The 12,013-nt window shown below is 49.0% G+C and overlaps 5 protein-coding genes across 5 annotated transcripts; 4 read left to right on the top strand and 1 right to left on the bottom strand.

Moving 5' to 3' along the window:
- Positions 1 to 427: 427 nt before the first annotated feature.
- Positions 428 to 2,514, top strand: A1O9_09540 (uncharacterized protein; the record flags this gene model as incomplete). The annotated part of the gene is made up of 6 exons (XM_013401510.1): positions 428 to 610; positions 882 to 1,080; positions 1,132 to 1,508; positions 1,557 to 1,659; positions 1,717 to 2,123; positions 2,179 to 2,514. 6 exons carry the CDS (start codon positions 428 to 430, stop codon positions 2,512 to 2,514), a joined length of 1,605 nt encoding a protein of 534 aa, XP_013256964.1.
- Positions 2,515 to 4,240: 1,726 nt separating this feature from the next.
- Positions 4,241 to 5,053, top strand: A1O9_09539 (uncharacterized protein; the record flags this gene model as incomplete). The annotated part of the gene is made up of 1 exon (XM_013401509.1): positions 4,241 to 5,053. One exon carries the CDS (start codon positions 4,241 to 4,243, stop codon positions 5,051 to 5,053), a length of 813 nt encoding a protein of 270 aa, XP_013256963.1.
- Positions 5,054 to 5,613: 560 nt separating this feature from the next.
- A1O9_09538 (uncharacterized protein) lies at positions 5,614 to 6,627 on the top strand (the record flags this gene model as incomplete). Its single annotated transcript, XM_013401508.1, has 1 exon — positions 5,614 to 6,627. The coding sequence occupies one exon, from the start codon at positions 5,614 to 5,616 to the stop codon at positions 6,625 to 6,627; it is 1,014 nt and encodes a 337-aa protein (XP_013256962.1).
- Positions 6,628 to 7,079: 452 nt separating this feature from the next.
- A1O9_09537 (uncharacterized protein) lies at positions 7,080 to 8,652 on the bottom strand (the record flags this gene model as incomplete). Its single annotated transcript, XM_013401507.1, has 5 exons — positions 7,080 to 7,455; positions 7,516 to 7,835; positions 7,887 to 8,204; positions 8,334 to 8,424; positions 8,486 to 8,652. The coding sequence occupies 5 exons, from the start codon at positions 8,650 to 8,652 to the stop codon at positions 7,080 to 7,082; spliced, it is 1,272 nt and encodes a 423-aa protein (XP_013256961.1).
- A 2,318-nt stretch (positions 8,653 to 10,970) lies between these two features.
- A1O9_09536 (uncharacterized protein) lies at positions 10,971 to 11,693 on the top strand (the record flags this gene model as incomplete). Its single annotated transcript, XM_013401506.1, has 2 exons — positions 10,971 to 11,135; positions 11,193 to 11,693. 2 exons carry the CDS (start codon positions 10,971 to 10,973, stop codon positions 11,691 to 11,693), a joined length of 666 nt encoding a protein of 221 aa, XP_013256960.1.
- Positions 11,694 to 12,013: the final 320 nt, after the last annotated feature.

The raw sequence follows: 12,013 nt of genomic DNA, 5'->3' as shown, positions 1-12,013 counted from the left end.
CGCCCTCAACGAGATCGGCCAACTATTGCCCCGCATCCACTAGACAGACGACAGGCGGCTTACCAAGTCTTGAACACGCTCAAGACGGAAGCATGGCACAATTGAGCCTTGTGACACCGTACCAGTTCCGTTCCTTGATCCACTGAACAGGAGCTGGAAAGGTTGGGCTTTCGCCGAATGATTAACAATTTATCACACCCCAGCCAACTCGCGAGATTCATCTACAATAAGATAGCCTCGGGAGCCGTCGGCTGAGACACACCATCGACATAGACCATGATGTGTTTGCGGGGTACCGAGGTCAACATGTCTGAGGTTAAAGGAGAGCCTGCGGTCTCCCTTTCTTTGGTTCTCAAAGCGAAACAATCTCTGCTTACCTTGCGCTCGTGCTCTTGTCTCTTTGTTGACCTTGAAGAAACCTGTCAACATGGCTTTCGGGACTGAAAGACACTGGAGCGGATGGAACTTCTTCATCTGCTTCATGGTGTCCCTGGGACAGATCGCGTTTGGCTATCCCGCATCCATCATCGGCGTCACACTCGCCCAACCCTCATTTCTAATCTATATGAATCTGCTTGATGTCACGCAAGACCCGCCAGCTTGGCTCAAGGTTGGTTGATTGCGCGACTAGTGCAATTCACGATGTACTGACATCCTGATTCAGGAGCAGATCAGCTCATCGGAGCAATGTCCGGTGTAAGTCTCCCTTTGAATATCGTGTCAACTGCCACAATTCACTCTGGAGGCTTCCTCCAGCGGTGCTCAGTACTGTACACAAACTGTTCTCCGAGTCCGTTACCTTCCAACGGGGTCGGTCGGTGCTCCACTCGCTTCTTGACTCAAATTGCATCTCTTTTCACTCTTCTGACTCTTTGGCACAGGTTTTCCAAGCGGGCGCCGCCATCAATGTCTTTGCCGCTGGATACGTGGCCGATCGCTGGGGTCGGAAAGCTGCTCTGCATTACTGTGGCCTTCTGTCCCTCTTCGGAGGGGCAATGCTTACAGGGTCCCATAATGTCGCCACATTCATTGTGGCCCGATTCTTCGCAGGGGCGGGAAGTTGGGGCTACCTCGCAGTTAGTACGTTGAGATCCCAACCGCGCAGGCATGCTCGCAACTAATCAAAGACAGCACCCTTCTATAGCGCTGAGCTTGCACCTCCTGGCCTACGTGGACTAATGGTCGGCATGAACGGTGTCAACATTGCCCTGGGATACGCCCTGGCCTCATACATGGGCTTGGCATTCTACTATGTGGATAACCCAGGCGCCCAGTGGCGCGCTCCTTTGGGAATTGCCTTAATTTGGCCGTTCATGATGATTCTTGTCTGCTTTGTTATTCCGGAATCACCTCGCTACCTGCTCATGAAAGGTCGAATCGAAGAAGCCCGCGAAGTGGTCTACAAACTGCACGGCAAAAAGGACGACCCCGACAACGAGTTTGCTCGGGGGGAATTCTATCAAATGTCTAAGCAAGCCGAGCTGGACAGGACCCTAGAGCCTGGCTGGGTGAGTATTCTCTGAAACGAAGGTGTAGAACGATGCTGACGGCTACAGATTGAAATGTTTCGCCGTCCCAGCTACCGCAAGCGAACCTTTCTTGCCATGGGCTTTGCCTTTTTCGGTCAATCTACTGGTGTGCTGGTTTTGAATAACTATGGTAAGTCGAGGCTTGAATCATGCACCGGGATAATTAGATTCTAAATGCCTTTGCTAGGTCCAACCATCTATGCGGCACTTGGGTACGATACTCTGTATCAGCTGATCTTCCAATGCGGCTGGATTACTGTCGGTATTCTCGGTAATCTCATAGGCGCCTTGATCATGGACTGGACAGGTCGGAAACCTCTACTTGTTTTCGGTCTTGCTGGCTGTTGCGTCTCGCTGATCCTGGAAGCTGCCATGGTCAGCTCTTTTGCGGAGGAGGCTACCAACAAGGCGGGACTTCGAATGGGAGTTGCAGCGGCATATCTCTTCCTGCTGGTCTATTCCATCGGTATTGACGTTGCTGGGGTCGTCTTCTACTCGGAGCTCTTCCCTAACCACTTGCGGGCAAAGGGTTTAGCTCTGAGTATTGGCGTTATTGCTGTTACAGATCTCGTATACCTACAAGTTGCTGCAACGGTAGGCCACCCTTTGTCCACTTAATCTGTGACTAATCCTAACTATTTACCTACAGGCATTCGCCCATATTGGATGGAAATTCTATCTTGTCTTCATCATCATCTCTGGCCTGGGCACAATCTTTGCGTACATCTTCCTGCCCGAGACCAAGAACATCCCTCTCGAAGAGATGGCCAAACTATTCGGTGATGAAGTTGTTGTCTACGCTGAAGACCTTCACATCGATCGCGGCACCAATGAGCTCATTGTTGATACACATGGGGTTGCCAATGGTGGCCAGGTCCACCCTGTGGCGACCGAGGCAGGTGCCTCCGGACGAGCCTATGCAGACCCAGAAAAGCCTGTAGTGGGCCGGGTTGAGAACCTTGAGCCCACCCGAAGTAGTAGATAGGAGTTTCGCAGAAGTGTAGAGTGAAGCTCGATCTCTCGTAGAGTCTATAAAAGTGCCCGGATTTCTTCCTGACGCCTGAACACTGCAGTCAGGTTCGAGGCAGACACTGGCTAATTGTGGGCTGTATCCGGAGTCGTGGAAATTCGCGGATCGCGTTGCCTCTCTACTATCGGATGTCTCCAGGGAATGTGGCTAGGCCTTCCCAGTGGCATTTTGTTGGCGAACTTGGCTAAGCTGCTTTTGGACCGCACTCAAGCATGTATGAGTTCTCTGTCTCTTTCATTCCTATGGACTCTGTTCTTGTTTGTATACAAACTTATGAGGCATTTGATCTCCGTGAGCCCCTTTTCCATGATTTCAAATCACTCATTGATTTCCAAGCATTGCAAATGCTGATGCAATGGCAATTTTATGATAGGAGTCAACGGAGTCACTCACAGAGTTTAGTATCCATATTTGTTAGCGCGTCACGTGTAACGCGAGTTAGTACGCGCTAGTTCATTGGCGCCAACCCATTTCCATCTCAAACTTCACCATTACCGATGAGTATAACGACGAGCGTTTACACCATCCCGGCGACTCATCTCGATGAACTCCTCTTAGCCTTGGAGGCCGTTCAACCCAGGTTACCACAATGCTTAGAGCTCTCCGTCATCGTCGGCCATCACCAGGCCCAGAATCCGGGACTCGGTGCTATGAACATTGCCGATGTGTTAGTACCAAGTGCTGGAGAGGACCGATCAGCGCTGCAAATGATCGAAGATGTCCCAACGACTGAGATAGAAACTTTCAGGAGCAGATTTGTCGAGTGTACGTTGCAGGACCTGCTAGACCGCTCAGATACGGTGCAGCGTCAAGGCTGGACGTACCACGTTGATGTTGGCTGCCAAAGTGACTATCGACGGAACAGGCAGACAACCTCGAACTAACGATCAATGAGTCAGTGCCACAGCCTCTAGAATGCTTTGGAATCATGGAAAACAGGCTCCAGGAGGTCATCTTGCCTAGTAATTGTCTATATAAACTAGAACAGTGACCATAGAATAGAAGAAGACAGAAATCTCAACAACGCTGACTTGCCTGTATCGATTGGCCCGTACAGTTGTACAGTCCAAATCCTCCAACAGTTGACAACTCCTGGACCGACGCATTAATGGCTGATATCCTTCCCTCCGTACATAAAACATTGACGACATTCCCACAGCGCCAGCACATCTCGAAATTCTCTTCTGGGGACACGTAAGAGCTGCGTCAGGTATGTCGCACTCATTACAAGGAAATTTGTGGTTCAGCTTCTACTGCATCGCGACTTATCAAAACCAGGACCCAAGGGTATGGGAACATACTTGCACAAAAGATGGAGAGATTTGATCGAAAAAGTCGGCAAGGGTGCACAACTCGGGGACGAGAACCTTATTCACAGACCAACCAGGCACATAGCCTTAGAAAACTTCGCACGCCTACAGAAAATGTTGATCGACTTCCTCCCGCCTGTCGAGTGCTGATCAACCTCGCCGTGAACACTGCATCGGAGGTTCTGTCTGTTCCGAGTCATACCGACACTTTGCCGACACCGAAAGTGCCGAAACCTCCTCACAAAGTTGTACTTTATGTTTGACCTGAACACCATGGCAGATCACAGTGTTTACTGGCGCAGCAGATTAACGTAAAACCAACACTGGGCGTTAAGAGTTCACGCAGATAATGAACACACGCGACTAACAAAATGGAGTTTGGGAACAAAATTGTCATCGTCACTGGTGCAGCTCGTGGCATAGGACAAGCTGCAGCCAGAGAATACGCTCGCCAAGGCGCGCGTGTCGTATTAGCAGACATCAACATGACAGAACAACAAACAACAGCGTCTCAGCTTCGAGCCAGTGGCTATGAGGCAAATGCGTACAAGGTCGACATTTCCAAAGATGAAGAAGTCCATCAATTCGCAACTTGGGTTACTGAGAATATTGGTATACCAGATCTAATACACAACAACGCAGTTATGCTCAGATCGGGCGGAATACTTGACATCGAGATCGAGGATATCCAGGAGCTGATGAATGTCAATGTCTTCGGCTATCTCCGCGTTGTGCGAGCGTTCCTGCCAGCGATGCTTGAGCGTGGCAGTGGGCACATCGCAGTGACCGCATCTCCCAACGGCATCAATCCTCAACCAATGGTATCAGCGAATCTGGCGGCGTACTGTCTATGTAAAGCTGCGGACGTATCGCTTGCCCAATGTCTGGCTGTCAGCCTTAAGCCACTTGGGCTTTCTGTTTCGCTGCTGTTTCCCAATATCTCATATACAGAATCCGTTGAAGAACTTTCTGGGAAAGCGCCCGCTGAATTCCACCAGGGATTGGCTCAAGTCATGATGGCTCATGGCACGTCCCCGGAGACAAATGCTAAGATGTTGATTGAAGGACTGAAAGAAGGGAAATTTTTTGTGAATGCCCATCCCGGTTACGAACTTGTATTGAGAGAATGGGTGTCCCATGATCTAGACCCTCTGGTCGATTGGGTTGACACCCAAGCCACTTGAATCAAATTCAACTAGAGGTAGAGGGTATGTGAGTAGACAATTGAGATTCTAAGTCAATTAAAGAGCGAGGACGAGAAACATTAGAGGGAGATCATAAAAATTCGACCTAGATTATCGATCGTAGACTTACTCTACCACTCTCTAGACTATAGATTATTATAGACTGTAGTGATATTTTATAGTACCTTCCTATCTACGGCCTAGTTATATAATATAGCCTCGTCCTCTATCGGCCAACCTCCTTTGCTTAGTGTAAGCTATCTAATCTCAGCAGTCTTTGAAGTAACCTAGTGGGTAGGACTGTAGTAGTCTTGTGTATAAATGTAGTTCTTAGTGCCGAAACTCGGCTTTTTTCATAAACACCGACAACTATTACCTATTATATGGGAAATAGGATATCCCGGAGCTTGGTCAACTTTAAAAAGGTTGTAATTGCTCTACATATATTGATTCGCCGTCCTCTTATCTCAAGGAATCCTCCATTGGCCACCCTCGTTGATACGGCTGTAGTGTTGCTGTGTCTGGATAGACCCCTAAACGGTCTCTTAGCATTCATCACAATGGACCTTCTCCCGCCTCTTGGCAGGGATGTCATGGCCGCTGTCGTCCCCACTTTTAAGGTCTTTGGCGATCTTTTGCGACAACCTGAGCGCTTGGCCCTTCTCCAAGCTACTAGGAGGGAAGAGCATCGCTACGGTGATCATCCGCGGCAAATTCTTGATTTGTACTGTCCATCAAAGGACCTGAGTCTGTTCACTGAAGGCGAAAATGCCAGGCAACAAGGACGGCCAGTGTTCGTCTTCATCTATGGTGGGGGATTTGCGAGGGGCGACCGGATCGAGCCTGCAATCGACGGCGAAGTGGTATATAAAGGGTTGGGATATTTTATGGCAGAACAGTTAGGGTATGATACCGTCATCATGGACTATCGCCTTTTGCAGCACGGTGCGACTTTCAACAGTGGTGGGGAGGATCTTGATTTGGTGGTGACTTGGATCGAGAATAATCTCTGCAAAAAGAATGATAGAGAACCCAGCAGGGTTACAACGCGTGAAATGGTCATCATGGGAAACTCGGCCGGCGGCGTGCACTTGACTTCGTGGCTTTTCGACGATGCGTTCGCGAGCACAAGAAAGAGATTTGTGAAAAATCCATCGAATTTACGCCTGAAAGCGGCGGTGGTTCTGAGTTCTACAATGCTATTAGACCCAAATATTCCAGCGATGCGGTCCACCTTGCTAGGATATTATGGGACTGAGGAAGATGTCGTTAGGAAATCGCCTCTCAACTTGATGAGCAGCGCTACATCGGCAAAATCTGGTGACACGCCGGAGCATAGTGAGAAAAAGTCATGGCCACATATCTTGCTCATCACGACAGAATTTGATCCGGAATTCGTGGCTGAAACTGGCAAGACCTTTCTTACGAAGTGGATCAGTAAAGGTGGTAAAGGTGATTACTGGGAGCTTGAGGGACACAATCATCTCAGCCCGCCACTCGCGCTGGGCACAGGGAACGAAGAGGCTGAGGCCTGGGGTTTCGAGCTCGGCGTACGATTAGCCCAAATAAATTAAAGTAATGGTGGGTGTAATGACGAGGCTAGGAACAGAGCGACGTTGAATCCAGTGGCGATTAGAGAGAAGAGTATCATGCTTGACGAATAATGATTCTGCTCCATACAGCAGGAGGAGACGGGTATTTTGCAGGTATTTTGCAGTTAACAACAGGATCATGCCAGAATTGACCCAGGCATTGTACTTGGTGTCCACCTCTTTTTTTGACAAAGGCATAAGAAAGTCAGCACTCTTCACCAGGAACAAAGGCGTATTACTTGGACTTCTGTTCAGCTATCGTGTTCACTAAGATGCTATCCTAAGCCATATTCACACCTATATCATGCTCGCGTTGTAAATCAACAGCTATGACTCTCTGGCCATTTGCCATGTCTATATTTTGTTTTATCCGAGAAAATAAGCACTATACGGAAGTAGAACTCATCCTTCAACAGCCCATGGTACGGAGTACTTCAACCCAAGTCGTAGAATTCGGTCAAGTCCGCAGTGAGCGCATCTTGCATCTGAAGAAGAATTAGCTTGATTCTCCCGGGAGATAAGGGTAGATTAGAGGCTACATGTAAGAGCTTGGCGGTCTCAGCCGTCTCTTTGGAGGCGAAATTGATGTATTGCAGAATCGGATCTTTCTCCAGAGCCGTTGACCCATCTTGAAACATACGTCTCAAGTTACTTGACGACATTGGATCGATAACGTTGTGATAGATCTCGCGTCTCTTTTTGTCATAGACGTCGAGAATTTTGAGGCTAGTCCTGCCTTCATGAATGCCTTGCAGGCAGTCAATAAGGCTTCCAACGTCAGCGATCCCGCCAGTCAGGCCGAGGCCGCCCCTATAAATGCTCAGATGAGAAACCGTTTTTTGAATAATGCTCAAGAATGGGAGAACTTACATTGGGTTGCATAGATGAGCCGCATCGCCAGCAAGCAGCATTCTTCCCACTCGCATCTTTTCTACGCATCTTTGATGCATTACGAAAGGACTCCACCTCAATAGTTCGTATTCTCCTGGTTTTGGGTTTCCTGGAAGAATGGTCTCAAACTTTGCAGCCAGCCCTTGCCTTAGTTGGGCCACGTTCAAGCCAGCCGGCTCACCATAAGCAACTCGCCAAAGGCCCTTTTTGTCCAGTCTGCAGGCCAAGGCCCAATGCTCAGGATGAATAATCCACTGTACATCTGACCATCCATGTTTTTCGAAGCCATCGTACCGGATCTAGCTACTTTGTTAGCACTGGTTAAGGCTCAGGAATAGAGTTGAACAAACATTCGTGGCTACTAGCTGCATATCCCACGTGTAACCAGGAAATGAATCGTTAAAGAGTGCTTTTCTGACCGAACTTCGACCACCATCACAACCAACGACAAAATCGGCATGGAACGGTTTAATATCACCATCAGTTTCAGCTTGGATAGTCACACTCGACTCATCCTGACTCAGGCTGCTAAATTTATGGCCCCAGTAAACTTTCACATTGCTTAGAACCTTCACTTCTTCATTCAGTATGCCAGCTAGAATATGGACAGGTAAGATGATGGTTCGATCAGTGAAGCTGCGGTCGTTCAGTCTTTCTATGCCAGTGATCTGCCGTACGACTCTGGTCAATTTTGAACTTGACAGAATGGGATTCAAACCTGGCCCCAGCTACACTGTAATGCCAGAAAAATATAACCAGTCGAGGCGGATACCAAGATAGGCGACAGTATAACTCACATAACTCCCTCCAAGCTGTCTCCAGCAAATTTCGTTGGCTTCCATCCCAGCCGCGAGAACTTTGTCGATAACACCGGCACGTTTGAGAACGCTAGAGTTCGAGTTTCAGAACAAAACACCCACTTTCAAGCAGCAGCAGATAGGAGACAAACTTGACTGCTGGAGGTCCATAAGCAGCTCCTCGCGGGCGCATATCGATCTCCAACGCGGTCTCCAAGACATCAACCTCGATTCCGCATCTCCCGAGCATCAACGCAGTCAACAAGCCTACAGGGCCTGCGCCAACGATTACGACTCTTGTCCGGTCTTTCCTCGCCATTGTTGTTAGCGTGGCAGAGCACAGTCCGCAGGTTCAGGAAGGGTTCGTGGTAAGCAGAACCTCAATTCATCGGCCAGATACGTAGGCAGCTTAATTAGCTCTGAAGCTGCGCAGCGATAGCTCTTCAAACGAAGATAACAGATGGGTTGAAGAGGATTGAGATGCCGTGTAAAAATAGACTCTCTGTTCCGTCTCGTTATTGTTCGACGCCTGTTCAGATTCAAATGCGTCTGTATCTCATCTCGCTTCAAGTGCGATGATATCTTCCATGGCCTTTGCAAACAAGGTGTGGGTGCCAAAATTCGACTGATGGAAATCACGCAGCGGCGAACCGGCGATTTCGGTCTTTCCGACACTCCGAAAGCCCAATTAGCCAGCCGGATTTCTCCAGTCTCGCAGATGACTCGGAAAGTGGCGCACGGGGATGTTGAGGGATGGAGATCGAGCAAATATCTCCGTTTCAGACAGAGTGTGGGCTGAATCTAGCCTAAGTAGCACCCTCAGCTGTTTAATTATCATCGTTGAGAGCACCCTTGAAAACCTTGGTGCCATGGAGATCTCCAATTGGGATCAACCATGAAGCTCACAGGCTGCGTTGATCCGGAGCTAATGCCAAGCGCGGGGTGCTTGTGGGAGTTCTCATGCTCTCTACCGAGTGCACTTCTCATGATCTCTTCGTAGACCATCGGGTCTAGTTCTTGGGAGCGAAGAGCCTGTTGCTTGAATAGAGAGTACGAGAAGCAACGCCCGATAACTATACAGCGAGATTGACTTCGACTTTGTTCCCCCATGACGATCATGGAGCTTTCAGCTGCTCCAAGTACCAATCTCCCGGCCCACAAAGCCAAATATTCCCAAGCTTGCACATTCTGCCAGGGTAAGAAAGTAAGATGTAAGTATAATTTTGCCATTTGGGTCGTTATATATCTGAAACTGCGCAGGTGAGGGAGGTTATCCATGCAAGCAATGCGTCGATCATGATGCAGTATGTGTTTTAACCACAAGGCGGCGGTTTAGACGGAAGCCACGGCCGGCCCATGAGACGGTCTCTGCACGTCTCGGTCGACTAGAAAGTTTGATCGATTCGACTTCTGCACTGCGCGAAGGCTCTCACGCTGGTCAGACTGCTACCACGGCCAGAGATGAAGCAATAGTTTCCCGAGATGGTTCTCTTTCAACACATGATCAAGTTTCCTCAGAGTACGAGATGTCAGCGCCCAGGAACCCGGAAAGCGAGAAGACCTCTTCGCCTCAGTCACAATGGCCACGACCTTACCTTTCTTTGCAACTAGACCAGCACCAGATGAAAGGTTTCGCACCACCAGGCTTCCAGAACGAACACGGGTATATTGGACGGGATGCGAATCACACACATGTCTCCGGCTTTGAGGCCTCACTATCTGATGATATGTCGGCAACAATGACAACCGTGGTTGGCAAGGTGTCTAGCACTATCGAAGCGGAGGCAGACTCTGTCGTGCCTTGTCTCGAGGAACCGGGCTCACAAGAAACTTCCAGCCTTATTTCAGACGAAATGGTGAGTGCTTACTAGATGATTGGTGTGAGGGACTTTTACTGACATCAACACAAGTCGAATTGGGAATACAATGGTAAGCCACGTCCGTTTCGAGTTGAGTATTCTATTAAGCCATTAATGCATTATCAAAGGACCAAGATGTATTATGTCTATCTGCTCGCAGTCTGCCATCAGTTGGGTGGAGAGCAAGGTCAAGATGCAAGCGGTCAGAGAGTCTATTCTACGATTTGCAAGAGATATCACGCGAAGGATGAAAGTAGGGCCGGAAAGCTTCCTCCAGTCAAAAAGTCGGGCTTCCGAGCCGACGGAAGATATCGCTTGGCTATATACCAATAGTGAGTGTTAACACAAAGATCTCATCAATCTGGTCGAGCTGAGTTGACCCCTCGACAGCATTTTTTGACAGGTGTTTCGAAGCTGACATCGGTGTTGTCGACTGCAACTGGTTCAGGAGCAGATTGACCGAACATTTTTCGAACAATAGGCGGGATTTTGAGGATCCTTCATGGTATGCACTCCGCTATACGGTGTTTGCATTTGGATGTCGGGTCTCCCTTAGTAAATCACAGTCCTTCTCTAAGGCGGTAGAGGCTTCTGTTGCCTTGTTCGAGAATGCTTTGTCTATTCAGCCAGATATATTACAATGCCGCTCTTCGATAATCAGCGTAAGGGCCTTGTTGTTAATGGTAACTCTTCCTGAGGCCTAGGCCAGATCAAGGGATGTCTAACCTATGGTCAGGCGTGCTTTAGCGAAGGGATTGGCGCCCCTCACCTCGAATACATGTTGGCATCGAATGCGGTCCGCTTAGCAATATCGAAAGGTCTTCATCGCCAGCCTGCATCTACTTGGAATCGGCCACAGCACGAGACTCGCAAACGCAGCAAGCTGTTCTGGATTCTCTATACACTTGACAGACAGATCGCCTCTCGATCCGGACGTCCACCGGTATAATTTCGGCGCGTTAAAGGTGAAATAGATTATGCTTACTGACTATTTTTACAGGCCATTGACGACGATGACATCAGCTGCGATGCGCCTGAGACTTTATTACCCGCCGACTCTTCGAGCGACACATTTTGCACAATATGCATCAAGCTCAGTCAAATTCAATCTCGGGCATATAAACGCCTGTCTAGTGCTCGAGCTCTTCGCCAGTCCGCGGAGGAGCTGATCAGAGCAGTGGCTGAGCTGCATGAAGAGGTTATCTTGTTCAAGCGTACTATCAACCATATTATCGACCTTGACGAACAACTAGATGAGATGCCGATGCCACGGATGATGACTATGTTCCAGCTGATTATGGTTTACTTTCTATACTATAGTGTCCTGTTTGATATTCACACTCCTCTGATGCTTCCCTGGTTCCACTTAACCGGGTCAAAACGGTTTGATACTTTTCATCCTCAGGTCCAAAATTCCTGCGCCATCATCGCCAGAACGGCGCGCGTGGCTATACTGGGCTGCAGATTGGTCCAGCTTGACGCAAACACTCCAGTACTGTGAGCTACTTCCTCGTCCAAGTAAACTTGCGGGCCCGCGTTACTGAAGCACTAGGGACAGACTTGCCATGTATACGCCCCATAGAGCGCTTATACTGCTTTTCACGCACATTCTGACCAATCCAGCTGCTGAAACGGCTCAATCAGATCTTGTTTTGATGGAAATTGCCGCTGGCTTCAACTCCCGCCTTGAATTTGCTACAGATGGCTCTTTTTCGTTCCCATTCGCTAAAGAATGGGGGGTGTTCGCCTCGGCAGCCATTAGTCGAGCAAGATTGGCCAGGGGTGCTTACTCCCAAGCCATCAAGCCGAAGGCTTGGGAAA

This window comes from Exophiala aquamarina (genome assembly GCF_000709125.1).
Source record: "Exophiala aquamarina CBS 119918 chromosome Unknown aczIA-supercont1.10, whole genome shotgun sequence".
Classification (NCBI taxonomy): Eukaryota; Fungi; Ascomycota; class Eurotiomycetes; order Chaetothyriales; family Herpotrichiellaceae; genus Exophiala; species Exophiala aquamarina.
This window is presented reverse-complemented; position numbering and strand designations above follow the sequence as displayed.